Below are 26,948 nucleotides of genomic sequence, written 5' to 3'. Positions count from 1 at the left end.
GGGATTGAAATGTCCAGGGCCAGGCCTAGAACGCCTGCAGGCGGACCCAGTGATTTGGTAACGGAACATCCGACGTATAAGTAGGAGATGCAACAACACCGCCCTTTCCGTCTTCCAACCGCCATATATCGCACTTGAATATGAATGATATCGAGGAATTCATTCGTTGGGCCAAACTTCAAGGCGTCCAATTGAATGGAATCGAACCTGCCAGGATCCCCGGAAGGGGTATTGGCGTCACAGCGTCGCGGGCATTGAAGGTACGATATATACGGAGTCATTCCATTCAAGTCCCAATCCGAAACTTGGCTCTTTGAATGCTATATTTACTGACATCACTATATTCTAGCCGGGAGAAGTCATCCTTGATGTCCCCATGCAAGCCGTCCGTAGTCTGCACGCGATATCAAAATCTGTGTTACAGCAGCTACCCGTCGGACTATCGTTTCACGGCATTCTAGCTGCAGATCTGGCCCTTGATACGACAGCCGGCTTTGGCTCCTGGAAAAAGCTACTGCCCAGCCAGGCTGACTTCCCATTGTCCATGCCGTTCACGTGGCCAGGAGAACTCCAGAGCCTTCTCCCCAAGGCCGTAAGCAATACAGTACAGAAGCAGCACGCCAAGTTCAAATGTCAGTGGGCCGCCGTCAAGAAGGCATTTCCGTCTCTGAATAGAGACGAGTATTTGTACTACTGGCTGCTGGTCAACACCCGGACATTTTACCTCGAAATTCCCCAGCTGGAAGCGTTTCCTTGGGAAGACAAGTTGGCGCTGCTCCCCGTCGCGGACCTATTCAATCATGCGGCGGACCAGGGGTGCCACGTGGAGTACGATGCCGACGGATACACCATCACAGCCAGCCGCCAGTATGAAGCCGGAGATGAGGTGGTCGCTTCGTACGGCAACCATTCCAACGACTATTTGCTTGCCGAGTACGGATTCGCAATGTCGGAGAACAAGTGGGATAACGTCTGTCTGGATGAGGTGGTCATGCCGAGATTGACACAGACCCAAATAAAGGAGTTGGAAAATGATGGGTGTGGGAGTCCTTATACGTTGATCGCCGGAAAGGGGCCATCGCGCCAGCTTGTGGCCGTATTGCGATTACTCACGCCTTCCGACGCATCATGGCCGGCTGATGGTGCCGACGTGGACGGTGGGCCGAGACTGGGTGCAACTGCAAAAGAACTGCTGAAGATTGTGCTCAACGAGGCTTTGGAGAAAGCACAGAATACAAGGGGCAAAATACATGAGCTGACGGCTGGAGAGGCAATGCAGCGCGATATGCTTCATCAACGCTGGGGACAAATAGAGAGCCTTATTTCGCAGGCGATCGATCGCTTGAGTTGATCACTGCATCGATTTGGTCATTTTATTTTCTTACAGAATATAGATATTTATTAGTCCGGCCTACTTGCAGAACGCTAGCCAGTGAGTGTGGTGGGGGACAGAAGCATCCAGCGCGACCTACTTCGTTCGCACATCATGCAGCTTGGCGTGCTTCTTTTATCCGCGAGAAGGACGTCGGTAAGCTGTAAGACCAGCTGCCAGCGTTACATACGGCGCTACTCCTACTCCTAGACTAGAAGCTGTGCGGGGCCATTCTTACTTCACCGCAACCGATCAGCTTACCCTTCTCTTCGGCTGGACCAGGTGTTTCTCACGATGTGGCTAATTGATACGCATGCTGGTCGGCTCGTGCCAATCTTGAACCCGGAGTCGAAAAAGTACGCAATATTGTCGCATACTTGGGGTGACGCTGAGGAAGAGATCACCTTTCAGGACTTCCAGCACCATGATCTAGCAAACTTCACTCCCCGACAGGGCCCAAGGCCCAGGGGTTCGACAAGATCCAGCGCACCTGTGCCATCGCCCGTGCTCGTGGCATTGACTTCGCATGGGTTGATACCTGCTGCATCGATAAGACAAGCAGCGCTGAGCTTACCGAGGCCATCAACTCCATGTTCCGGTGGTACAAGGGCGCAGAGCTATGCATCGCCTATCTACAGGACCTGCCACCAAAGACCGACGCGTCCCTACTGGAGGACGACTTCCCAAAATGCAGGTGGCTAACTCGGGGGGTGGACAATGCAGGAGCTCGTGGCCCCCGTGAGGTCGAGTTCTATGACGAGTCTTGGGAATTCCGCGGGCTGAAGTCCACGCCCGCCATAACAAAGCTTCTGGCAGAGATAACGGGTATTGATGCCGACATCCTGGTCGATACGACGGATCTGGACAAAGTTCCCATTGCCCGACGTATGTCGTGGGCGTCGACACGGCAGACGACAAGAGTCGAAGACGAGGCGTACTGCCTGTTGGGAATCTTCAATGTGCATATGCCCATGATATACGGCGAGGGGCGCAAGGCCTTCGTGCGCCTGCAAGAGGAAATTGCCAAGGACAGTGGCGACCTCTCCATCTTGGCGTGGACAACCTCTACTAAAGAGGATAACCGCCGCGGAGCCCGCAAGGGTGAACAAAGGTACCAAGGGATCTTCGCCCCGTCGCCGCTTCACTTCAGAACGGCCCGCAACCTGAAGCATCGCATAAAGAACTTCTGTGTCGAGAAAGAGTTTGCAGTGACCAACCGCGGCCTCAAAATCGAGACGGCCCTTGTCTTGGATGAGAGCGGAAATACCATCCTCAACTTGGGCATATCGCACCGGGACAACTGGGGCCCGACCAGCTCGGACGGGTGGAAAGGCATCTACCTCTCCAAGACGCCCGATGGCTACGTACGTTCGCGGCCGTGGGCGCTTTACACGGCGCGGAACAACCGGTACCTTGCCGACGCGCCACCCACGATCCACATCCGTAAACACGTCAGCCCGGCCGAGTCGAAACGGCTCGAACACCGATTTGCTGGGGGTGTGCGTGTGCGAACGCGGGCCCAGATCCAACAAGTCGCGCCGGGACACCTGTGGGACCCAACCCGGCGAACATTCATGCAACAGGGACGTGGTATCAATGCCTGGGTGGTTATATATCTCCCCACGTCAACCCCTAGCAGCCATGCCAGAGGCGGGTCAAAAGCGCCTCGGCCAGCACCGACGCGAGCCATCGTGGCTTGCTCGACGATGGGGTATGAAGTCGGCTCGCTTGGTGGCTCGCTCTGCACAGTCTGGGTAGAAGGGCAAGGGGCATGGAGGGGATGCACTGGGGTTTCTGGAAACTCGGAAAGAGACAGCGGACTACGTCGCCGCCGACTACCTCACCAAATTTGTTGCATCCACTCAGTCGGCCAAGCTGGCTCCGTCGCAGAGCCACCCGTTCGTCGACGGGGCAGGCAACAAGATGGCTATCACGGCTCGTCTGAGTGGCTGCAACATCGAGGGCGTCCCTGGGTACTGCCTCGATATAGCCGTGGAAACTCTGGTCAGCAATCCCACACCCTAGGCAGATGATATGGATATAGTGTGAAGCGGAATCTCATGAGGGGTCTCAATTCCCACAGTATATACACGCGGCCAGGGAAATCATATTCGATGACCTCCCCGGTGCGGGCCCCGGCAAGACCAATCATCAGATCGTTCCGAGACTGCCACTATCCGGTAGCGGCGACAGTGTGGGCGAATCGGCTTGGATCTGAGCCCACTAAATCCCTATTAGGTGTTGGCTGCCGACTTGGCCTTTTTTCTTCAAGGAGGCGAAACAGCGATACTGGGCGGTCTACTGCTTGCTGCTGCCGCAGAAACACCAAGAATCCCCAGGGCCCTCTTTCCAATTCAGGGGAAGATGAGTCGCAGCGGGCGAAAAGGGACCACAGTTGTACAAGACGAGGTCGAAGCATAAACGTGGTGGTTCTTGGTTTCAATCTTACTTCTTCACTTCTTCATATAAACATGTTGTGTCATAAGACAGCGGAATAATCTATCACGGATGGAACAGTAAGTCGTTGTAACCTTTGTTACTACACACGATTACTTCTTACTGGGTATCATGGAAAGTATTTTGACAAGTACGTTTGCGTGTTTGGGTTTTTGACCACCATGGCAGCAAACGGTTCTTACTAAAGTATCTCCGAAAAGATAGAGGAAAATAGATTAGGAAGAACATTCTTATGCGCGAGGGCTAAGGAAGCCCAGCTCACTTCGGTCTGGATAGTACTGATCACGTCCGTGAGTCAGCTCTCTAATCCAACTCGCGGTCGAGAGGCCCGAGTGATCTACCGTAGGGCCGCCTCTCAGAAGTACTCTTATGCCGTCGCGCGAAAGAGGGCGTCGCGGAGGGCATTGTTGTTGGGCGAGCGAGCAGGGCTGTGTCTCCAGCTAGCTTTCTTGCGCATTTGATCGAAGAATACAGAGTCGACAAAGAAGGGTTAACCTCCCTTACCGTCGCTGTTTCCCCAATCCTCCACATCGTAGTCAGTTGATTCGTCGACCGACTCCAAGATCATTTAATCGGCCAAGTCACCCTCTCTCACAAAACCGGCACTTCAGACACTCTATGTCAATAATATGTGAACCACTTGGCCGCAGCAAGTCCGTATTACTGACCAGGGATTGAATATCCTGAAATATGGCTAGGTGTACTGCAATTATCCACGAAAGCGGTGTCTGTGGTGACACTATGATGTGTTCTCCAGCCAAATCGAGTCGGTAGAGCAGGGCTAGGAGGTTGGGTACCAGGAAAGGGGGTATCTGAGGACTCAAGGTGGCGTGAGGAAGCAGGGCTTTGGACACACTTGACAGCAGGCACCAAGCACCTGACGATATGAATGGGCGAATGTAATCGTGTTTGGCCAGTCGACTAATGATGCGAGTCGTTCCATAAGCATCGGTGAGCATCTGGAACCTGGATTACACGGGAAATTGCAGGTCTCCTTCTTCCGACCTGCAAACAGATACAAGGACACTGACGAATCAAAGGTGTGGGCATCCTCCAATTTCATTGACTTCCCTCATTTGGGAAAGTTATCATCCGTTTGTTGCCAACCAGGTATCAATACGACCTCCTACACCCTTAGTCGTGTATACACAAACGCGGTGTCTATCTGTTGCCGGCCATATTGGAGTTTCGGCCGATTACGTGGGGATCGAATTACAAGGCAAGAATTCGTAGCCCCCCTCACCCACCTCAGGACTGTTTGCCATCAACCCCAGGTTCCCAATGGTCATAATATATGAATGAACCGATCCGGTGTTGAGCCAGCCCTGATTTAAGATCAAGCTCATGCTCAACCCCTTTGAGTCTCAACCTCTTCCTTGATTGAGTTTGTCACTCTAAACGAGTATCACGATCTTGCCCACTAGCAGAGTTCCAAATCCTGAGCGAGTCTGTGATCGGTCAGCATGGCATTCCGGCAAATCAATTCGGTTCTGCGCCAATTCAACACGGCTCTGCGACAAGTCAAGGTGGTAGTCAACAGTAACTCATCCAAAAAGCCTGTTGTTGAGAGTCGGAAATCCTTCATGTTCCCCTCGTTGCATGATCGCGTCTGTAATGCTGTCCGCGGTCAGGTCGGTGAGGTTTCCTTCCATGAGAACGGACAGCAAAACGACGCCAAGGAAACTTACGACACGAACATCATTGGCAGATTTGTTTGCAACAACAGCAGCTGCGGAAACAAAGTATGGACTAGCAAGATAGTGGGCATAGCGATCCGGCGCTTCATGGATGAACGCCAACGCATGAGTTACAACGCCACCGTCTTCAATCAAAGATGCAGAGCCTGCAATTCGCTTGGGACCTTCACAGAAGACCAAGACTCGTACGTCGAGAGAGTCGCATATCGACTCCGGAAATGGGCGGGGGTACCGCAAAAACCGGCAGTCTACAGCAAAATCAAAACTCCACCACACAAGGAAGAGCTGTATGAGGGCTGTATGAGTGATCATTGTCAACAGAGCTGGAGAAGAAATAATGATAGGGGCGGTGTCTGATCAACTGGCTTGACCTGTCTGAAGTGTTTAGGAGTTCGAGCCCAGAAGCGTCAAGATCGTTGAAACGCAAAGCTTGCTTTCGGTGCACAGGTATCCGATATGAAGCTCAGTTGCCAGCTTGCCATCATGTATGGGAGAGGATATTGATCGGTGCATTTCAAGGTCGACGTTGCAGTAGTTGATGGATGACTGGCTGGGGTCTAAACACTATTGTGCTATACACCATTACAGATTTTGGGACGGATGATATGGCAATGGGTTTGTAAATGAGCACACTTGATTGTTTGTTGAAGCCGCCAGATGATACATTCATTCATAAGTGCGCTAAGAATAGACGATTCACACACAACATTCTTCCTTTGTCAGCGCCATATCTCACATTGAAATGGGAGAACCACATTACTCCTGAAGATTCTTTCCAAATGAACGAATGAGAATAAATTGCCTCCTGCGACTAGTCATCGTCAGTGAGATCTATGACCTCGCTTGCGTAAAGGCTAGGGCTACGTGCCGAAGCAACCAGCCGAGGCTCTGTCAAGCACCCTCTCCTTGCCTGATTTGGCGTCAATGGGGGATAGGCTGGAGCTGAACTAGCCTTATGAGGCATTGCGTCTGTCGCCCTTCGATTCGGGGACTTTGGGTCCAGGGGCAATCGGCCCGTAGAACGTTCGAGTGCCGGAACGTAAGATTTGCTGGCCGCTGAGTGTTGTTTGGGCTTGGGTGGCCGGCCTGGACCACGCTTAGGGGTCGCCTGGCCCTGGACTGCAGCAACTACTTGGCCCTTGGGTGGCCGGCCGCGGGCGCGTTTGGGAGTCGTGCCCTCGGATGGATCTTCCCCCGTCGGCTTTCTCTTGTTTTTGCGTGCGTGTTCCTCTTGCCATCGTTGGAAGAGACTAGGACATGCTTGCTCCACCAGCCAGTACGGAAGCCATTCCGGAGTCTTGTCCACTTCCATCTTCTTAAGGTTTCCTTCATAGCCCTCGACGATAGGCTCGTCAAGGACACGAATAGGAACCACGCGGTCATGGTCGGGCTTGACCCGGATTTCCCTCGCTGATCCTGTGCCCTTGGTCAACGTTATGGCGAGTATCCATTCTGAACCGTCTCTCCCCAGCTCCCGACAGCGAAGAAGCTTGTGAACAAGGAGGGGCACGACAGTAGCCCTTACGAATTTGACTGCGTATTGCCGATATTTCCAGTCGAAATAGACTTCGGTGAACTTTCGCAACTCCGGAAGATCAACATCCCTGCTCCAATCGATGGTCTTGATTGTCGGCTGTTTCTCTATTTCCTTCATGTAATTGTCGATGACACTTAATTGGGGGATTTGTCGGAGAGCGAATCGGCGATAGAAGGGTACTTCTGCCCAAATACGCTTGTTCTCAAGTCTTCAGCAAGACATTTTCTCCATTTTGGGAGCTGCGCGGCCCGTAGCGATGGGTTTCGAGCGAGGGTCCAGAGGAGACCACAGTGCTTGGGTTTCTTCTCCGCAATCTTGAAGGCCAGGCTGGGGGAGCAGCCTCTTAAGCCCTTGCTGTAATCACCGCCGGCGAGGATGGCCACCAAGAGAAATATTCTTTGTGTCAAACGAGGTTTTGCCGCTTCCAAATCCTCCGTCTTGAAAACCCGCACCATGGCTTCGCCGTCCTTGGCGTGTTGTGCCCACAGGATGGTTCGGGCGCCGAACACGAAGGCATCCCCGTCAGACGTCATGACTGCGTCGACGAGACCGGCCTTCTCCAACGCGGCACATTCGGCCTCGCCTTCTCCGGGCGCATCATAGGTATGAATGCCCAGATAGCCCAGAAACATTTTGGACAGATAGACCATGTGTTTGTATTCACACTCGTGCGTCTTCTCAGTCTCCGATCGCAATGAGCTTGCGGCAGCGGATGTGTAAGGTTTGTAATCCGGACCAGTGGTGCGATGGCCTCGTTTGACGGCGACCCTTCCCGGTCCGTCGTAAACACACACGAGCTGTACACCAGCGGCGAGTAGGTGAAGGACGTGTTAGAACTAGGTGCGGGTTGGAGCGTTCATCCCTCCGAAATCCCCCTTCGTCACATGGTCGGTGCCAAACTTGTATTTGTAGATGTCTATTGCGGCATCAACGGCGATGCGCATCGGTCGGCCAGTCGACTCGACATGTTCGGCGTTGAGTTCGGCCAAGGACACATCCCTTCCTGGATGGACCTTGCGCACCTCTTCCCATAATCTGGGGAAATGGGTATGTTAGCGATTATGTATTAGAGACATAGTGTCGATTACTAGAGACCTAGTGTCGATTACTAGAGACCTAGTGTAGCGGGGATGGTGGAGCTCCCACCGTCACAGACGATATAACTCACCCTTTGACGCCCATTGCAGAAGAAGAAATGAAATGTTAAGCTTCTGCGGCGCGACTTGACCCAGCCAGTGAGAGTGCACAAGAAAGACAAGTTAGTAACCAAAAGTTGGAAGCGGACGGGATTCAGAGCAAGCTGCAGGCAGCAGACAGCTCTTAATCTTAGCTATAACACGACGCGACGCGTTTCCGCGTAACAACTTCAGATGCCCCCACCCTGCAATCCCCCTGTTACTCCTCCTATCGGGGGACTTGGGACGAAGATCCGATGTTAGTGAAGATTATCGTCAGGGAGTCCTCAAGACTATATTAAACATTGCCAATTAAGTATATGCTTTTCAATGGTCGTCACAACTTTCAAGTTACAAGTATGTTCACAGGGAGAACGGATGCATAGAACTCACTAGTAAACTAATACTACATAGCATTCTGCTTCTCTTATTCGCTTGAGTATTATTGTAACTTTATCGTCGCATCTATCGTTTACTCTGCTATCTTATAGCCTCCGGCAGAGCTCCTCTAGAAACAGTCTCTCTTCTGGCGTCATGTAAATATCGTCCGGCATCACGACACGGTCCGCCTCTATCACAATACTGCGACCGCCGTCGGCCCCCATCATGGGTGAATACAAATCTCGACTCCTCGTAGTTTCCAAGTTCAGCGTGCTGCCGCCATCGCCCGTGTCCGACGGCGCAGTCGCCCCGCGCAGCAGCGCCGCTTGGACTCCTCGCGTTTCGTCCCAACTCCAGATCTTCATCATCATTATCGTTATTATGATTGCGCTTAGATGCCGATGCATGTGACGGCTTCGTCTCGATATGCGGCCCCCAGTGTTCTTCCCCGTGACTTTCCCCTCCTTTTTCGCCCCTTTCCCTCCACCAACCGCCCACCTCGCCGGCCGTCCACCAGTAGACGGGGAACCGGCGCTGGGCGTTGTTGACGAGCAGCGCGACGCTGAGCATGAGCGCGCAGCCGAGCAGGACGACGGGGACGAGGAACCAGCCGAGGGCGCGCACGTCGGCGGCGACGACGGCGAGCAGCGCCGTCGCGCCGGCGGGCGGGTGCACCGTGCCCGTGAGCGCCATGACCGAGGTGGCCGAGGCGCAGGCGAGCGCGCCCGCGAGCCAGGTCAGGTCGTGGGCCGGGACGCCGGGTTCGGGCCCGCCGGCCGCGGGGAGAAGCGACGGGTTCAGCGCGAACAGCTTCGCCACCGCGACGCCCACGATGCTGGCGAGGATCTGGCCCAGGATCGCGTTGCGCGGTTGAGATAGGGGCGAGTCGATGGCGTAGAACTCTAGGACCGCGGCGGCTCCCTTTTTCAGATTCGGGTCAGCATAAAGTCTATTTTAATAATACTACTTGAAGTCTTTCGTCAAATCAGATGGAGTGGGTGGACATACAAAACTCCCAATGATCAGCGGCGCGCCCTTGGCCCCGAAACTCGCGACGTGCCGTCCGACGACCTCGATGATGCTCAGCGACGCGAAGATGCCAATAAAGGCCCAGGCAATCATGGCCAGGTTACCGATGGGCTGCTGGGGCCGCGGTCGGTAGCCCACAAAGTGCGCCAGGAACCGCGGCAGCTGTTTCCATGGCGGCGAGGGCAGGTATGGGTTGAGGTAGGCGTCGATGTCAAAGTGCCACTTGGAAGGGTTGCCGAGACGTGGCCAATTCATCTGAACGGCGTGGATACGGAACCTGGTCCGACTCGGCGGCGCGCACACGCTTCAGTTGAATTCCCGGGAGGCTGTCTGGAGTTTCGATGTTTGTTGTCATATGAACGGGGCTCAAGATGAGCCGTGTCGAGGGATATCAAGGGATGTTGCAAATACCACTAGAGTAATACATCTGTGAGTAAGTGGGAGCAGAGTCGTCTCGGGGCTTCGAATCTGCAGAGTTGATGGGATCCAAGGTCGATCACTTCGAATAGGACAAGCCACGATCGTTTGCTCGGCCCGGGAGGCTTGCAGTAGTCGGCCACAGAGGTGTCAAGGTTTCGGGAAAGCACAGGCACGCCCAATGGGGTCGGGGGAACACAGGGACAGATGATACAAAAATGCACGACCACAGCCAATGCCAGCCTTGGGGTTTATATTCTCTCGGGTCGGGCAACTCGCTTAGGTATACGAGGGTACACGCAAGCACATGGACATTGATCTTTTGGTTGACTGTACATATGATACATACCTTGCCTACATATAGATCAAAAGTCAATCATGAAACCACCCCAAATCCACGAAAAGACAGCCCCCTACATTCCGAGATGGCCGAGGATGCCGAAGAGAGAAATTGCATTCTAGGCCGTTTCCCCAAGTTGGCCGGACGAACAGTTCGTCACGATGTGTCGCTTTTACCACTGCCGCGGTTCTGGCACGTTTGCAGAGCGGGAAGCTAAGAGCGATCAGGCCGGGGGGGCGGCGTTGGTTCTGACTAACAGGCTGCGATGCCATACGCTGGATTTGGGGCCGTGACCAACGAATTGCCGGCATTGGCGTCATATGGTGTAACGGAAAACCTTCTTGCAGGCGCACTGGCGTGTAAGGCGAAGGGGCTGACGGGCGCTGGCGCCGGCTGCTTTGTCAGGTGGGCCTTGCATCTCCGCGGAGCTGATCCTGGGCACGGGGGCCCTCGGCAACCCGGGTGCCGGGGGGGCTGACATCGAAATACTGGCATGGTTGGAAACAAGAGCCGATTGATATATAAAACGTAGCACGAGTATATGTTAATGCTTCTATATCCTCTCCTTACACCAACTCATCAATGTGCTTCTCGGTACCCTTGATGCATTTCCCAAGCTGCCGCTTGAGTCCTGAGACCGCCAATTTCTCCGCATCGTTCGGGAGATCCTGTTGGTCCATCTGCTGGAGCTTGATCTTGTCGACGGCCCGGAGCTTGATGAGCTCCCCACAGATAGCCTCAATAAACTCCTTCGGCTGGTATGCTAGCAACTCTGAAAAGTCGTGTCTGGTGGAGTCCGCAGAGGGCGCCGGGAGAGTTGAAGGTGCGGTCTCACTGATCGCAGTAGCATGATTAGCTACGTCGTTCTTTTGCTGCGCGAGAGCTTTCAGCCGCTTGAGATCGTTCTGGTGCTGATCGAGTTGGCCCTGAACCGCCTTGAACTGGACTTCGATCGAAAACCAATTAGCCCTCGCCTCATTGGCCTGAATCTCGAACACTTTCTCCCTCTCCTCCTTCTGTCGTTGTTCACAAATTTCAAACCATTTTATAGTTTGCTGTTGTGTAGCATACTGGCCAAGTCCACTCCGAAGATCCTTCAACTCAGCTTCGACCTTCTTGGCTTTTCTAGCCTGTTTGAGTGAAGTGTCTGGCAACCGGCGGATATCTTGGTCCTGCGAGTAATTCAAGGCCTCTGTTTGTTTGGCCCTGTGCTTCTCTTCGAGCCGCACGTCTTCAATCTGCTGTATAAGTCCCGTCGATGGTTCGGTATCTGTGCCAAAGATAAAGACGTCCTTTTGAGGGGGCTGGACTTTTGGGAACACTTTCGGAAGTGGTGCTTTTCTTGTCAGGCACGTCAAAGGAAGATGGTGTGAATTCCTCACCGGCATACCCAGAACCACTGGTCAGCTGACGTTTTCCGTTAAAATTTCTTTGTGCTCCTTCGGGTTTCTCGGCGTCGTCAAGTTTCTCGCCTTCATCAACTTCCTCGCCTTCATCCCCAGAGCCAATGGACAGCGGACGGGTTTCGTTGGGATTGATCTGTGCTCCTTCAAGTGCCCCGGGCGCCTGACCAACGTTATCGACAAGCGCCCTAACCTCACTCAACACCACTTGCAGACGATGATGCCAGTTATTCTGGGCTCTATGCCAGTCCTCGAAGGAAGGGTAATCGGGCGGTTGCTCTCGTGGAGTGGTAATACGATCAACCAGCTCTAACACAGTGGAGATTAGGGCTGGATGAGTCTCATGTCCTTGCCATCGTTGCTGCAGGTATGCTTTGCGGCTCTGGCAGTATGTTTTGACTATCCCCTCGACATGTTCCCAGAACTCGTCCGTGTGAGGAAATTCGGAAAAATGGCAGATGGCCTCGAATACGATTCTGAGATTGACCCCGACACGCGCCTTGTGCCATTCTGCGGTCGCCGCCTTATACTGGCCAGGGATGTACCTGTGTGAGTGAAGGCACCCGCGATAGCTACTTCTGAGTGGCAGGTCAGTTTCGGGCGGGAAGTAGAAACCAGGGAGTGCCAAGGTTTCGGCCAATTTGGACACCGACGGCATATTTGATGTGATGCTGATCCAATTGGGTTGAGTTGAACATGAATGAGCTCTGTTCCGGCTACGGAGTACTTCTTGGCCGGAATAAAAAGCCTGTCGATTTTCACCTGATCGATCACGCATGTGCAAAAGCAATATGGCGTGCAATGGGGACTCCGGTCGATTTTGGTGTATTGTTGCAACTGCAGGTGGACCGTGAAGCACGCGTCTCTGGTACATAATAGCGAATTATCCCCAAAGATGAACCGCAAGTAATCAGCCATTCTATAGTTCTAGCAGGTGCGAGTTCACTGCTGTTAACCTCAGGGGTACTGGGCCGCGGGCGTTTTCCGTTGGAGTTCGTCTGCCCCCCTGCAGAAGCCCTTACTTTCCAAGAGGTGCCGCGGGCGAGGACTCGAGTCTCAGGCACCAAAGATTGCAGTTGCTTCTCCCATCTAGTTGCGACTATATGCCAGTCCGAAAAGCGAAGTACGTCGGGGGGATTGTTCGTGAAAGATTGCGGTTTACTTCTTCAACTAACAAACAAGCCTGTATCTGTGAAGGCTAGGATAAAGCTCCTGTCCTAGCTGTTGTTGCTTTAGCCATGCTTCCCGGCCCTCGCAGTATGTTTCAGCCAGCATCCGCAATTCGTGGCCCCTGGCATCGACGTGGAAGTCGAGGAGCTTGGCGAGACGACTCCAGAACTCGATTGTGTAATGGAAGTCAGAGAATTCAACGATAGCCTCGAATGCAATGGCCAGGTTGACCACGGTACGCTCCTCGGCGGTCCATTCTGGGGAGTCTGCATTCCCTGCGTCGGGTACGTACCGATGTGAGGAAATGATTGTGTGAATGCGACTCCGAGGTGGCCGAAGATCATGTCCGGGTGGGAAGTAAAAGCCAGGAAGTAAAACATCTTGAAAACCGGCGTTTAGGTTGTGTATGCGATGCTGCCTCAATTGGAGTTGAACGCAATTCGACGTGACTCACAATTCAGCTGTTTCAGCCGTGGAGAAGCCATCCCTGCACCCTGCGCTGCCCAGGCTGCGCAACGGTGGCATTATAGCTTGTGGCTGTTCAGGCACATCTGATAGAGGCAAATTATCCCCGGAGATGGACCGCAGTTGATTAACCATTCTATAGCTCTAGCAACCATGCTCTGTACTTTCTTGATCGTCATGTATGTCTATCAAGTACCAATGAGTACCAGTATTCTGAAGCCCAATATCCTGTAGATAACGCCGACGCTATGCAAAGGGATACTCCCCGTTCGTGAGCTGTATCTGCTTTTGGAGCTGGAGACGAGTCTCGTCCTCAACCAAAGATGTCATCGCTGGCTTTACTTATTATTCCAGTGGTTTTGTTAGATTGCGCAGCATGCTTGGCACCAGCAGTCGCCACTGCTTTCTGCGCACCATCCTTCTCATCGTCGATGACCACGCCCAGTCCAGCAAACGCCTCGAACATGGCACGGGTAACGTACTCCTGGACACTGTATCCGGGTACACGATGGTCGTCCCTGGTCCTGGCAGGGTCCAGCCATGTGTTCTCGTATTTGTCGTGGATCCGGTACCGAGTCGAGTCCAGATCAGTAGCCCCAAACGGATCGTAAGGCTTGTTACGGTCCTCCTCGTCTTCCGTTGGTCCTGTACGCTTCGCTTTGAGCCCACGGATCGACAACATGCTCGACGAGCCACTGTCCAAGGCCGACGGGAAAGTCTGGCCGTTGATTTGCGCAATTCTTTTCCTCTTCTGTGCCAGTATGCGATCCTGGATCTGGGCTGCGGTTCCAGCCTCGCCTCTTGCGAGAGCCTCCATGACCTCGCGATTGAGTGTTGCCTCTTCCTTCCGCGCCTCTTCCTCCTCTCTCAGCTCCTCCAGCCTTCTTGCCTCGGAGGCGGCTTCAGCCTCGGCCTCGCGCCTCTTCCTCGCCGCCTCGACTTCTCGGCCCTTCTTTCTGTTCCGGTCGATGTCGGCCTTGTTCTTCTCTTCGTAGGCCACCAGCTGAGCTTCCGCCTTCCTCCTCTCTTCGTCCGTGCCGCTGACGAGCGCAAATGTGAGGTCCTCCACATCCTGCAGATAGTTGTTGTAGTCGCGTAGCGTCTCAAAGTCGTCCTGTGTGTTGTTGAAGACAGCCTGGACGCGCTTCCTTATGTCCACCTCGCGCTCTACCGACAGGTCGCCGAACCAGGCTTCTCGGAAACCGCGCAGTCGCAAGGTTTTGCTGCATGAAACGTAGGGGCATTGAGCGGGTCCGGACTTGAAGATGTTGTCGACGCACTGAGAGCACATGGCATGGTAGCACTCGGGGTTGATCAGGAACCTCATGTCGGTGTTGAGGTAGCGGACGCGCTTGCATACTGGGCAAATGTCGGACGGCAGAGTCGCATTAGACGGCTGGGTGACCGTACTCGTTACTGCTTTACGTGACATTTTGACGGAATGGCGAATGCCTTGGGGACGCAGGTGCCGATCGTGACAGTCTGAAAGAATGCGATATCTGGTGTGCCCGATCCACAAAGAGAGGTTTGGACGTCTACGATTCAACTTCGGTGGTGAGGGTCGAAGTGCGCAAGGGCGTACGAAATCGCAAGTGGCCCTCCTCCGTCAATCCGAACCAAAGCCTTGAAAAAGACAAAAGTAGGTAGAGTCGTGGTCTTTGCGAGGCAAGAGAATCGGCAAGTGGCGGAGGGTTGCTTCAAGCTTCAAGAGGCGAGGTTGGAATGCTAGCTGGCAAATAAATGCCCAGGCCCATGTTAGCATGGAATTCCTTCCGCATCCACTGAAGACTGGGGAGGAGCACAAGCACCCCCCACCGCCGATGACCCCGCGCTAAGCTGAGCATCACTGGCCCGAGAAGCTTTTTGTCATCCTTTCCAACTATTTCGACAGAGCCTCTCCTACTTCTAGTATATCACCAAATCTGCAAACATGGCTGACAAAGGTGAGTGCAGGCGCTACGCCATTTCCTTAGCGAACACACATGGGTGCAGGCGTCTACACTGCCAAGTGACCAGTTCTCCTCTGCACCTGTTCATCCCATGTAGAGAGAGACAAACCCCCCCACCATAGCTATACATGCAAAGCTATCGCTGCTAACCTTCATTTGCGCCCATCCCGCCAGACCCCCAAGCCGAAGCCGCCGCGATCGCAAAGGAGAAGGAGGAACAGGACGCCCTGCCCTACAAGTGGGAGCAGACCATCGCCGAGCTCGACATCGTCATCTCGGGCATCCCCGGAAACTACAAGGGCCGCGACATCGTCGTAGATATCAAGAAGAACAAGCTGGTGGCCGGCGTCAAGGGCCAGACCCTATCATCGATGTAAGTGAACTGTATCCTATCCTGGCTCCATCTCCTCCCTCCAACCATTGTCATACAAGATCATAGCTAACACTATCCTTTTCTTCCCTCCCCAGGGCGACCTCCCCCACGCCGTGAGCACGAGCGAGTCGACCTGGACGCTGTCGACCAACGCCGACGGGACCAAGTCGGTCGAAATTCACCTGGACAAGCAGAACAAGATGGAGTGGTGGGCGCACGTGGTGACGTCGGCCCCGAAGATCGACGTCTCGCGCATTCAGCCCGAGAACTCGAAGCTGTCGGACCTCGACGGCGCCACCCGCGGCATGGTTGAGAAGATGATGTTCGACCAGCGCCAGAAGGAGCAGGGTCTCCCCACCAGCGACGAGCAGAAGAAGGCCGACATCCTCAAGAAGTTCCAGGACCAGCACCCCGAGATGGACTTTAGCAACGCCAAGATAAGCTAGAGAGAAGCTATCAAAAAGGAGAAAAATTCGCGAGTCGCAATGAGCGAGCATGTCTCTAATCACGGACTTGCTACTTTGAAAGGCTTAGAGAACAAGACAGTATCGTATTACGAGCTACGGCGGGCATGAGTAATAAATAAACGGGCATTGCCCATGGCAAGGGTCGAACTAAACAAGGAAGGTTGTGTTTGACGATAATTGCAAAGAGTATATATTGAACTAACTACGTGTATCCATCAACATTGTCATGCTGGGGGTGTTTGGGATGTACAGGGTGAAACGAATTGCGCAAAACCATTGAAGCAGGCGGTAAAAGAACCACAGGTTATGGCATCAGAGGGCCCTGTTGTAATGTTGTTCTTGGAATCGCGAGTAATGCCACGGTAGATTGAGGCTACCGTACATCAATTGTCAGATAGTAGCGATTCCGTGAGGTTTCTGCTATTTTCTTCTCATATTCCGGGATTGGCACATGGGGCTTTCGAGATAGGAAGTGGATAGGAACAGCTGACTCACCGTATTTAGCAGCTTTGTGTGGATTTCGCCATGGCTACCCAATATGATAGACATCAATTGGAGTCACAGGCCCTCGTAATTGTTTGCTTGGAGTCGAAATACTTCAGTTCACATTTCATCAAGCCCAGTACGGGACAGAGGTCAAGTTCACTTGGACAAGAACAACCAAAGTCTCCTCATTGAGCTACTGTAGATGCTCACGGCCCTGCCAGCCTTGCTGCTTTAAAGCGGCTCATGCGTTTGGGGCCGCCTTCTTCTTCATCCAAAAGGCTGGATGGGGTTTTCGTCCTCCTTCATGAACCCACCTTGTTTCTGAATCATTCGGTTTCGCATTTTGTAGTACTCAGTTGCAGCTTCTTGGCGCAAGAGGCCGGCATCGAGCTCATCGGGTTCTTTAGGAGCAGAAACACTACCCCTTTCTAGTACCGCGTCGGCCAGGGTTTTGCCCTCTGGCCCCGATGGCGCGTAGGGACTGTGGGTAGGAGGTGCCTCCGGGAGGATGGGGACTCCAGCTGCTCTGCTCGATTTGAACCTCGAGGGTTTCTTGGTAGGCGCAGAGACCCGTGTTGGATCTGCAGTGGTGTTGCTCTTGCGTTCAACGATTTCGGGTGCAAGTGGTTCGACCAAGGGCTTTGTTTCTTCGGCAACGTCAAGAGCTGAAGCAAAGTGGACACCCTTTTTCTTATTTGTTGCCAAGGCGCCATCCTGCTTTAGGGAATCTGAAGCAACTGGGTCGTCCTTCTTGATCGTTATGCGCCCGATGCCTTGAAGATCACCATCATTATCTTCTGCATATAACTTTGTAGCAGGATCCTGAGGTGTCTTTTGGCTACCCAATAAGCGCTCTTGGATTTCAATCATTTTCTGACGATAGTCATCATCGACTACGCTGGAGGTAGAGCGACCCCAGCGATCTTCATCTTCGTCTTCCTCCTCATCAGTGTAGTCTTCGCTATCAAAGTCATCGCCACTGTAATCGCCTTCTTCGAGTGTCAGCTCTGCAACAACTGGGTTGAGCTCAGACAAGTTGTAGGTCAGCATGTCTCGTCGAAGCTGTGCTTCTTCCTCGGATTCGTCAACCGGAATCACAGGGTTCGAAATGACTTCCTCTTGTTCCTTGGCCTGGCGCATAATATCCTCAATCTGATCGGCATTTGGTGTCCTCTGGACTTCTTCTTCCTTGAGCTCGTCTTCAGTCTTGGTGTCCTCAGCAAAGGTGACGCCTTTCCGCTTGGGTTTCGGCTCTGATTGCGCAGGAACCTTTGGCCTCATGGGTATGTTTCTGATAGATTTATTTTTGATGGCGTTTGCGCGGGCCTGAGCTTCGTTGTCTAAGGTTTTCTCAGACGAAGTCTGTCTGTTTATGGCAGGAGGAGCAGACGGTGTAGGTGCCTCAGCAAGGCCTGCCTTTTTCAAGGCGTCTAAGAGCTGTGCTTGATTGTCGCCTGGCGTCTGTAAACTGTATGAGAGGACATTATCATCGTCGTCAAGCTCCTCCATAATCTCGGTTATAGGAAGGCCACCCTCGTCGGCGGCGTTAGGGTTGCTGAAGACATCTGCGGCAGCGAATTTGTTTTGCGCCGCCTCCAGCTGGTTTTGGAGAGAAGTGATGTTCTTCGAGACATAATCGATCCGGTTGGTCAAGACGCTAATGACTTGCTGGACGGTTTTCGAATCGCCCTTGCCAAAGATATCCAACAGCTCCTTCTCATCAACTAAATCTCCACGGTAGGCCTGTCTCGTGGTGGTGAGGCTCGGCGCATCGGCGCATCGGCCAACTTCCTTCTTTAGCAACTCATATTCGGATTTCCACTGGCGCCACTCGTCTAAGGCTTCTTCGAGCTTTACGAGGTTCTGCTCGAGTGTCTTGCGATGGCGCTCGACGTCGATAAAGCTGGTTGCGGTCGACATTTTGTTGGTTGATGCAGTCAGAGAAAGGAGACTGGGTTGGATTCTAGTAGAACATTCTTTAGCCTGAAGCTGCCAAAACTTTTTGCGGCCCACGCACGCTCGGACCAATAACGGCGGAATCCCTCCGCAGCAAATAATGTTTGTTAGTCAATCGGGGTTAACCAAACGCCCGGAGCTTTACTAATAGTGCACCATCGGCCAAGCTTCAAGCTGCTACCCCTACCCCGTCTTTCGGCTACCCGTAGTCGCACGCCCTCACCTGAACCCGATCAGAAGAGGCACGGCACAATTATGGTGGAGCGGATGGGGCGTTCCCCCACGAGACTTGCAATGCTGTCCAGTCGGGAAGGTACTATCAAGGAAGTTGGAAGTTGGGGTGCATATTTGAGGGGTACATACGACTGGTTTGACTTTGTGTGCGGATGTGCCGAGGCAATGTAAGGTAGGTTTGGGGATCGTCGTTTATTTGTAAGATGTTGTGTCGGTAACCCTTTGGTAAGACAACGTGTATGCTCATATTCTCTACGTGAACTCCCTTGATTACGCAAATTACGCTGAGTGGTCCATATGAGAGGATCCTGTTACCAGAAGAACCTGATCTCTTTACATATATACAACTCATTGTTGGCCATAAAGTAGAAATGGCTCTCGGTAAGTGATGTTGCCTTCATATCAAAATCACGTTGAGTGCTCATTAATGCGCCCCAGCTGTCGGTTCGGCCATGCTGGCCGCGGCCGCTTATCTTGACGGCAAATATCAACTTCGTCGGGACTGGAAGATCGTTAGAGAACTGAAGGAGGGAGAGAGAATGCATACTCAGAGAGGTCAGTACCCCTCTTCATGTCTATATCACCATCCGTCCACTGACTTCGAGTAGTCAAGGACGGGAAGATGTCCCCTTGGTACATTCTGGAAGAAGTCTGCCGAAAGCGGTCCAGTGAGAGAGCCATCTGGTCCAGGGCCCGGACGGTAACGTACAAGGAGCTGTACGAGATGTCCGCGAAGTACGCACAGTGGCTTCTGGAGGAGGGTATCCGACCTGGCGACCTTGTGGCCGTCTATCTGCTGAACAGCGTCGAGTTCTTCGCCATTATGTTCGCGTGCCACTGTATCGGAGCGTCGCCAGCTTTGATCAACTACAACCTGGAAGGCCGCCCGTTGCAGCATTGCCTCGACGTCTGCGAGTCCAAGGTACTGATTGTAGATGGGGACGATGGATGTCAGGCTCGGTTGGCCGGAAGCAGGAGCTACATCGAGTCAAAGAGCACCAAAATCTTTAACTTGGACGCTGGATTCAAACAACAAATTGAGTCGAGGCCGATGGCAGTTCCAGAAGAGAAATGGAGGAAAGGCATGCGGGGCGACTTCCCGTACTGCCTTATATACACCAGCGGCACTACCGGGCTGCCCAAAGGATGTGCTTACAGTTTGGATCGCATGCATGGGGCTGGGTAAGTCTACTCCACATTTCTATGACGAGTTGAAATGGGAGTTCGTCTGGTTTACTTACTTGCCTGATATAGTACTTACGCCAACCTCCCATTTGGCTGTAAGTCCGGGGTCGACTGCTGGTACAACTCCATGCCCCTGTATCACGGCACAGGCATCATCTCCACCACCACGCTCTTGCTAGGCGGTGTCAGTCTTGCCATCGCGCCCAAGTTCTCCGTCTCGGGGTTCTGGCCCGACGTAATCGAGTCTGGCGCCACCTTTTTCATCTACGTGGGCGAGACGATCCGGTACCTGTTGAACGCCCCGCCACCGCCAGAGCAGCTTCGCCAACATCGCCTGCGGGGCGCTTACGGCAACGGCCTGCGCCCGGACGTCTGGACCAAGTTCCAAGAGCGATTTGGCGTGCCCGAGATTGCCGAATTTTTCAGCTCGAGTGAGGGCATGCTGCACCTCGTTGTCTGGGACCGCGGCCCTTACCTGCGCGACTGCGTCGGCCACCACGGTCTCATTCAGCGGTACCGCATGCGCAATACCTATGTACCCGTTCGCATCGACCATGAGAGCGGCGACGACATATGGCGGGACCCCAAAACCGGTTTCGCCCAGCGCACGCCCTATGAGGAAGGCGGCGAAATCCTGGTCGCGGTGCCGGACCAGAAGCCGTGGCAGGTCTACTGGAAGAACGAGTCTGCCAGTGCCAAACGCTTTGCCCGCGATGTCTTTAAGAAGGGCGATCTGTGGTACCGCTCGGGCGACTCGCTACGCCGCGGCACCGATGGTCACTGGTACTTCCTTGATCGTCTCGGCGACACCTTCCGCTGGAAGTCGGAGAACGTCTCCACGGCCGAGGTGGCCGAGGTCCTGGGCCGGTTTCCGGGCGTCGCCGAGGCCAATGTGTACGGCGTCAGCGTGCCACACCACGAGGGTCGTGCAGGTTGCGCGGCTATACATCTCGATCCTACTGTTTCTGGTGACACGATTCTGGACTACGAGAAGCTTGCGATTTTCGTCAAGAGCGAGTTGCCCAAGTACGCGGTGCCCGTGTTCTTGAGGGTCGTGGGGGCCAGTTCGCACATCCATAACCATAAGCAGAATAAAGTGCTGTTGCGGAAAGAGGGTGTGGACCCAGACCTGATTGGGACGGAAGAAAAGGGAAACAAAGACGATACGATCTTGTGGCTGCAGGGCGATCGATATGTTTCTTTTGGGCGAACAGACTGGGAGTCGTTGCAGATGTCGCGAGCGAGGTTGTGAAGTATCCCATTTAGATATTTTCTCCAATTGACCACCGATATATCTATACGCCTGCAACTGCCTTGAAGGTTTTGCTGCACATAAAATTCGCATGTTAAATCATGGGGCCATCGCCCGTATCTATGCTGGCCGAAACAACTCGCCAGAAATATCGATGGTCGTCAAAATAGGCAGTTGTCTACCTATTCTTATTTGATTGGCTTCCCTTCTCTTGGCGTACGAAAAGGGGAGACATGACAGGATAATCTTTTTGTGTGGTATTCCGGCAAAAGTCCATTTCCTACTGGCTGTCAGGGCCTCCGCAGGAGTCGATATGGAAGTAGTCCTCATCCAAGCCATTCGCCCATTGAGTCACACGTCGCAATGACACCAGGATCATTTGCTCCCGTGATGGAAACGGCGAAGTCACCTAACAGACCAAACACAGTAATGTCACTCATCATTATCATTGCAGAAAAGCAATCCGTACCAGATTGAATTGGGTCAGTCCAATATTTCACACCTTCCATGGATCATGTTCTGTATCCTAACCCATGATCTGACTGATTTAAGGCCCAGCGACCGTTCTTGATCCCATCAACTCCTGTAAACACAGGCTCTAAGCATGGCAATAATGAGACACGTGTTCGTTGACAGTAGCGAGCTGCTTGTAAATTTGCTGGTGTATTTTGAGGCGAACCGCGATTGGATATCAGGGCAAAGAATCAACGTGATACGAGACCTACCAGGGATAGTGGCCAAGAAGGATGAGATAATGGCTGGTACAAGCTCAAAGTAAGATTGGTGGTTTGCATAATAATGTAACAGAGTCAGCAATTTGTACCTCCAAGTTTGATTAATTACTCAGGTGCCAAAAAAGGATCGATCACAATGTGCAAGCGAATTTGATAATGAAATGGACTACACTTGCAACGTGTATAATAATAGCCCTCTTCCTCACAAGATGGAGAAGAAAGAATGAAAGAAGCGTCAAGAAATATCCGGAAGAATGAAGAGTTGCATTTGATGATGACCAATAACATACAAAACAAGGCTCCCTACCACGCCAAGGACGTCTCTTCTCTTCCATCCAGCTGCAAGCGACCTGCCTCCTCAGAAATAGTTCAGATGGTGGATCATTGATCAGATCAGACCACATACGAATGCCTCTGCAGCAGATCCCGATAGGCTCTTGGATGTGCGCTTTGTCGTAGATGACAATAATTCTGACAATTCTCTTTCCTATGGTTTCATATAACAACCCATTATTCGCCCAGTCTTCTAGACGCTGTCGACCAGCTGTTCCCTCTTTGGGCTTTCCCTCCCTTAGCCTTATATTCCACTCAGAAGCCTCCAGATCCCTCCAAATTTAAACGAGAAGGTCATCAACGACCTCTCGAACATCGAAATAAAGTGACATTACGTATGCAGCGTGCGTACCCACGCCAGTGGCATCCGTTCTGGCATCCTGATGGACGGAAGCCTCAATGTCATTGAGTGTCTCGCCAAGGCAGACGAGCAGGTGTGCGATTACACGCGTTACCTCGATGCTGACGTCAATGCCGCCGTTCATATAGATGTACATGATGATTGCCTGCAGATTGCAGTGGACTGCAATCAGAATAATATCCCGCATGGTGACTAGCGACGAGAACAAGTCAGCACAGCGCTACAGAAAGAAAGCAACGTCATGAGATGGTTATGGACTTACTTCCTAACGACTCCTCGATGGGGATGGGAGTCATAACCGGTCGACGCGGCATGATGAAAACTGTCGGCTTTTTGAGTTGCTCTTCGCACTTGGTTGGCCTCTTTCGATTGGTCTTCTTGGTTGTTTGTTGAGTAGCAAAAGCAGAGGTAGACTGCTTATGGGATGAGAAGCCTTTACTTATGTGAAAACCAATCAGTCACAGTGCGCTCACGAGTTGGACGATGGGACGCGTAACAACCTTGAAGGCACAGCTTATGGATACATCTACAGCACATAAAGAATCAGCTCGTCTTAATTTTATCTCTCCTTTGCTGTAGAACAGCTATCATACACTCGTTTACTGCTGGATGGTGTCATCCTTTCCTACATCCATCTGGTGAAATCATTCCTCAAAAAATGCAACAAACTCCGCCAAGAATTAGACTAGGAGGTCATCAACCACCTCCGGAACGTCATATAAAAACGACATAACCAAAGCAACGTTCTGGCCGACATTAGGTGCAGTTGCTCTGGACTCCAGGTTGACCGATCGATACCTCAATGTTGTCAAGAACCTCGCCCACCAGATCTCGGCGGTGGCCTCGATCCCCACGTTGTAGACATCCATCCCGTGGATGTACAGGTAGATGACCTGAAGCAGGCAGTAAACTACAACCAGCCGGAAGTCCCTAAGTGACTGGCGATGAAAATCAGCTGTGGCTAGCCACTTAAAGGGTCGAAGATTGCCATGGAGCCTCATCAACGGACAATAAATTTTGGGTGTCGGCTTATAACACATCTCGTTTCATGCAGATGCTTTCTTTCCTTATCCTATTTGGGTTGTCAGGATCTCAGAGGAGTGAGTAGTGAATGACCTTCCACACAAATTGGATGTCAATTTTTATGATCATACAGTGGAAACAAGTTGAACTCTACATCTATAGCACGTATATAATAACCTGATTAAAACCCTAGCCCTCCTTCGCTGCTGAACAGCTATCTCATATTCATCTTCGGCCCAGGTGGCCATGCCCTTTCCTACATCCTTCTGACAAAAGCATTCGTTTAGGAAGACTCCTCCAAATCCCTTCGCTCATCAAGTAAGAAGGTCATTAACAACTTCCCGGACGTCGTAGAAAAACGACATCACACAAATGACATGTTGTGCAATACTTGTCGAACTCGGTCGGGAATCCTCATTCACCGATGCCTCAATGTCATCGAGGGCCTGGCCGAGGAGAGTCAGGCGATGGGCGATCCATCGGGTGTCCTCGATTCCCACGTTGCCGACGCCATTTCTGTGAATATACAGGGAGATTGTTTGCAGTTGGGTGTGGACTGTAACAAGTAGGAAGTCCCGTTGGGTGACTAGCGATGAGGACATATCAGCACACCGCTCTATGGCAGACCAATAGGAGAAGGAACTAAAGCATCCTCAAGAGATGAGATGTATAGTTGGGGGCTCAAATGTGGCGATGGACTTACTCCCATATAACTGTTCAATGGGGATAGAGACCCTAGCCCCTCGAAACGACATGATTTCTAATTGCTTTTTGCAACTGTTTGCTCTCCCCGGTACCAGGGTAGTGGTAGACTGGTTACGCCGGGTTCAAGGTGTTTATTCACTGTTGCAGCGATTTTCTCCAGTGGTTGGTGTCTTCGATATATAGAAGGTGCAAAGGGATTTGTAAAGGATGTAGAGGTGTGGACGACGTTCACATGAATGAATGGTTGATGTTTCCAATCATGCAATCGTCAAGAAGAGTCAGCTGAAATTCTTTTGAACTGTAGCTGTTCCTTATAAGTTCAGAATCGTCAACAATGCGATTGTGATCCTGCCCCTCCAATTTTTGAACAATCAGTACACAAAGCCAATTTAGCAATGTGTTTTTCCCATTTAATTTTCATCTTCGCTTCACTCTTCTATGAGATATGTGCACACAGCCCTTACCGGTCCTTCACCTGTACTGTCTACCAAGTTAGCCAATACAACCGCCAGATTCCAGTCGTGTTGATCTTTCACGACGACGATCTGAATCACAGGGCTGAAGACAACTACGGTCCTCTGAGAGAAGCAGCAATCATTGCAAACGCGTTTCAATCTCGGGGCTTTGATGTCCATCACTCAACCAACACATCTCGTTTCATGGGAGTACCTTTTCCTTCCCAGTTCTACTCACATACCATGGTGCTGCGCTGACTTGATTCCGTCGCTAGTTACCATGTTAGATTTCCGCCTCATCTTCGTACACTGCAAACTGCAGATGATCTGCAATTACATCCATGAGCACGGCGGGCTAGAGGACGAGGAGCGTATCATTGACAGCGATTTCGAGAGTGGCAGCCACATCGAAATCTACAGCCATAGAAACCCGACCTGCACGATTTATCATTTCCTTGCCGGCCTCACCAGCGGCGACCTCGACCGGTGAGACCCGGCCAAGATTGAAAAAAATCCGCGCGATACACGCCAACGGTCTGCGCGTCTTGGCTCTATACTTGCCGAATGAACTTGTCGGCGGCGAGTCTAAAGGCTCTAGCGACGGCAAACTGTGCCTCAATCTAGAGTACACCAACGCCATGAAGAACCAGTCGGCCACCCTAGTGTGGTGGCTCAGGAGAAACCAGGGACACTTAATCGCCAGCGGATAAAGGATGAATAATAGTGGCCATATTCCATCATTCTTCCTCATATTTCCTGTGGCTTCTTCCTTTGTTTTATTTCCATCGTCTGGGGAAACGTCATGGGCTACCCAGCCAGTCCTCCCATCTTCTCCCCTAATAATACGTAATTAGTGGCTTCACGCCCTAAACAAACAAAATGAGCACACCCGCTTATATCAACAATGATCATAATGCACTATATAAGGAACGGAAACAGGAGATTGCGTACGTGTCGATGAATCAGAATACATAGTAAAAGCTGCTTACTTGTATATATATTCCATAGAGGTTCATAATATAAATCCACCATGTTAGCTCGAACTCCCGGAAGACTTTTGGAATGACAACAACAACCAATTGCATTGCCTGAGAGGCAGAGAAAAATTTCGCATGCTTAAGCAAAATGCTGCGAAACAGACTAAGAACTGCCATGTGACATCGGGCCCTCATTGTCAACCATGTAAAGATAAGGTAGATCTGGACGAGAAACCAGGGCCCAGAACTCCGTCAGCAATCGTCGCTTGGATAACACAGCGTTGAACCCCTGGCTTCTGCCCTGGGGCCGTCTAGCCGTTCGCCACCAAGCACCGGGGCGGGCCCGGATTCCCCATCGAGCCCTTGCTGCCGAGCGATATTCCGGAGAATGCCAAGTAGATGGTAGGTGCGGCGATCGTAGGCTGGCCTGCGCCTGGTCCAAATCGCACACCGTCGTGGCGCAGGGTAGGAGTCGGGAACACGAATTCGCTGCAGTGAGAGGTTTAGAGTTCCATAATAACAGGGTCTCACTTACACGTTATGACATCAATAGCCTGGCCTGGTACATGAAAAAACCCGAGGATCTGGTGGATGGATGTGGCAAATGCAGGTGCATAGTGCTAGGGATGGGTTAAAAGACCAATCTAGACTCTAGCCGGCCCCCAAAGCCGCCGCTATGTGACTAGCAGCGATACCAATGATGAGCTACCAGTACATCTCGACCATGCAGATGTGTCCCGGCTCAACTTGCTTCTTCCACTAGAGGCAGGCCCTTGTGGGGAAGGCCTCGACGCCAACGACTGGAGGCCGTTATTGTCCGCTTCTCCTCTTAGCGGGCATTTGGCGTTAATAGGAACCGGCTGCTAGGTTAGAAGAAAAATGGTTACCCCCTTCCCAAGTGCTCTGACGTGTGTCCCCAAGCAGTAGTCCCTTCGTCGAGGGCTTCGTCGACTTTTGCTTTCATCCCAACTCTAGAACACCACGAAGAGGCTGGGCAGGAACAAATCTCGACACG

The 26,948-nt window shown here is 52.3% G+C and overlaps 12 protein-coding genes across 12 annotated transcripts; 5 read left to right on the top strand and 7 right to left on the bottom strand.

Moving 5' to 3' along the window:
- Positions 1–140: 140 nt before the first annotated feature.
- Positions 141–1,351, top strand: PG998_008415 (SET domain-containing protein; the record flags this gene model as incomplete). The annotated part of the gene is made up of 2 exons (XM_066875231.1): positions 141–260; positions 350–1,351. The coding sequence occupies 2 exons, from the start codon at positions 141–143 to the stop codon at positions 1,349–1,351; spliced, it is 1,122 nt and encodes a 373-aa protein (XP_066731176.1).
- A 135-nt stretch (positions 1,352–1,486) lies between these two features.
- PG998_008414 (uncharacterized protein) lies at positions 1,487–3,397 on the top strand (the record flags this gene model as incomplete). Its single annotated transcript, XM_066875230.1, has 3 exons — positions 1,487–1,524; positions 2,523–2,979; positions 3,131–3,397. 3 exons carry the CDS (start codon positions 1,487–1,489, stop codon positions 3,395–3,397), a joined length of 762 nt encoding a protein of 253 aa, XP_066731175.1.
- Positions 3,398–6,337: 2,940 nt separating this feature from the next.
- PG998_008413 (uncharacterized protein) lies at positions 6,338–7,180 on the bottom strand (the record flags this gene model as incomplete). The annotated part of the gene is made up of 1 exon (XM_066875229.1): positions 6,338–7,180. The coding sequence occupies one exon, from the start codon at positions 7,178–7,180 to the stop codon at positions 6,338–6,340; it is 843 nt and encodes a 280-aa protein (XP_066731174.1).
- A 17-nt stretch (positions 7,181–7,197) lies between these two features.
- Positions 7,198–8,245, bottom strand: PG998_008412 (uncharacterized protein; the record flags this gene model as incomplete). Its single annotated transcript, XM_066875228.1, has 3 exons — positions 7,198–7,860; positions 7,948–8,098; positions 8,232–8,245. The coding sequence occupies 3 exons, from the start codon at positions 8,243–8,245 to the stop codon at positions 7,198–7,200; spliced, it is 828 nt and encodes a 275-aa protein (XP_066731173.1).
- A 478-nt stretch (positions 8,246–8,723) lies between these two features.
- On the bottom strand, positions 8,724–9,903 carry PG998_008411 (uncharacterized protein; the record flags this gene model as incomplete). Its single annotated transcript, XM_066875227.1, has 3 exons — positions 8,724–8,978; positions 9,118–9,540; positions 9,628–9,903. The coding sequence occupies 3 exons, from the start codon at positions 9,901–9,903 to the stop codon at positions 8,724–8,726; spliced, it is 954 nt and encodes a 317-aa protein (XP_066731172.1).
- Positions 9,904–10,971: 1,068 nt separating this feature from the next.
- PG998_008410 (uncharacterized protein) lies at positions 10,972–12,466 on the bottom strand (the record flags this gene model as incomplete). Its single annotated transcript, XM_066875226.1, has 2 exons — positions 10,972–11,675; positions 11,728–12,466. The coding sequence occupies 2 exons, from the start codon at positions 12,464–12,466 to the stop codon at positions 10,972–10,974; spliced, it is 1,443 nt and encodes a 480-aa protein (XP_066731171.1).
- Positions 12,467–13,756: 1,290 nt separating this feature from the next.
- PG998_008409 (CDK-activating kinase assembly factor MAT1) lies at positions 13,757–14,875 on the bottom strand (the record flags this gene model as incomplete). Its single annotated transcript, XM_066875225.1, has 1 exon — positions 13,757–14,875. The coding sequence occupies one exon, from the start codon at positions 14,873–14,875 to the stop codon at positions 13,757–13,759; it is 1,119 nt and encodes a 372-aa protein (XP_066731170.1).
- Positions 14,876–15,373: 498 nt separating this feature from the next.
- PG998_008408 (uncharacterized protein) lies at positions 15,374–16,211 on the top strand (the record flags this gene model as incomplete). Its single annotated transcript, XM_066875224.1, has 3 exons — positions 15,374–15,386; positions 15,567–15,739; positions 15,861–16,211. The coding sequence occupies 3 exons, from the start codon at positions 15,374–15,376 to the stop codon at positions 16,209–16,211; spliced, it is 537 nt and encodes a 178-aa protein (XP_066731169.1).
- A 774-nt stretch (positions 16,212–16,985) lies between these two features.
- Positions 16,986–18,638, bottom strand: PG998_008407 (uncharacterized protein; the record flags this gene model as incomplete). Its single annotated transcript, XM_066875223.1, has 1 exon — positions 16,986–18,638. One exon carries the CDS (start codon positions 18,636–18,638, stop codon positions 16,986–16,988), a length of 1,653 nt encoding a protein of 550 aa, XP_066731168.1.
- Positions 18,639–19,279: 641 nt separating this feature from the next.
- PG998_008406 (uncharacterized protein) lies at positions 19,280–21,345 on the top strand (the record flags this gene model as incomplete). The annotated part of the gene is made up of 4 exons (XM_066875222.1): positions 19,280–19,289; positions 19,347–19,463; positions 19,517–20,090; positions 20,163–21,345. 4 exons carry the CDS (start codon positions 19,280–19,282, stop codon positions 21,343–21,345), a joined length of 1,884 nt encoding a protein of 627 aa, XP_066731167.1.
- A 1,348-nt stretch (positions 21,346–22,693) lies between these two features.
- Positions 22,694–23,087, bottom strand: PG998_008405 (uncharacterized protein; the record flags this gene model as incomplete). Its single annotated transcript, XM_066875221.1, has 2 exons — positions 22,694–22,965; positions 23,036–23,087. 2 exons carry the CDS (start codon positions 23,085–23,087, stop codon positions 22,694–22,696), a joined length of 324 nt encoding a protein of 107 aa, XP_066731166.1.
- Positions 23,088–25,236: 2,149 nt separating this feature from the next.
- Positions 25,237–25,666, top strand: PG998_008404 (uncharacterized protein; the record flags this gene model as incomplete). Its single annotated transcript, XM_066875220.1, is given in 2 exon segments — positions 25,237–25,442; positions 25,459–25,666. The coding sequence occupies 2 exon segments, from the start codon at positions 25,237–25,239 to the stop codon at positions 25,664–25,666; spliced, it is 414 nt and encodes a 137-aa protein (XP_066731165.1).
- Between the last annotated feature and the right edge of the window lie 1,282 nt (positions 25,667–26,948).

Source organism: Apiospora kogelbergensis, assembly GCF_038363985.1.
Source record: "Apiospora kogelbergensis strain CBS 113332 chromosome Unknown utg000005l_segment0_segment0, whole genome shotgun sequence".
Taxonomy (NCBI): Eukaryota; Fungi; Ascomycota; class Sordariomycetes; order Amphisphaeriales; family Apiosporaceae; genus Apiospora; species Apiospora kogelbergensis.
Note: the sequence above shows the minus strand (reverse complement) of the source record. Positions and strands in the feature narration are given on the sequence as shown.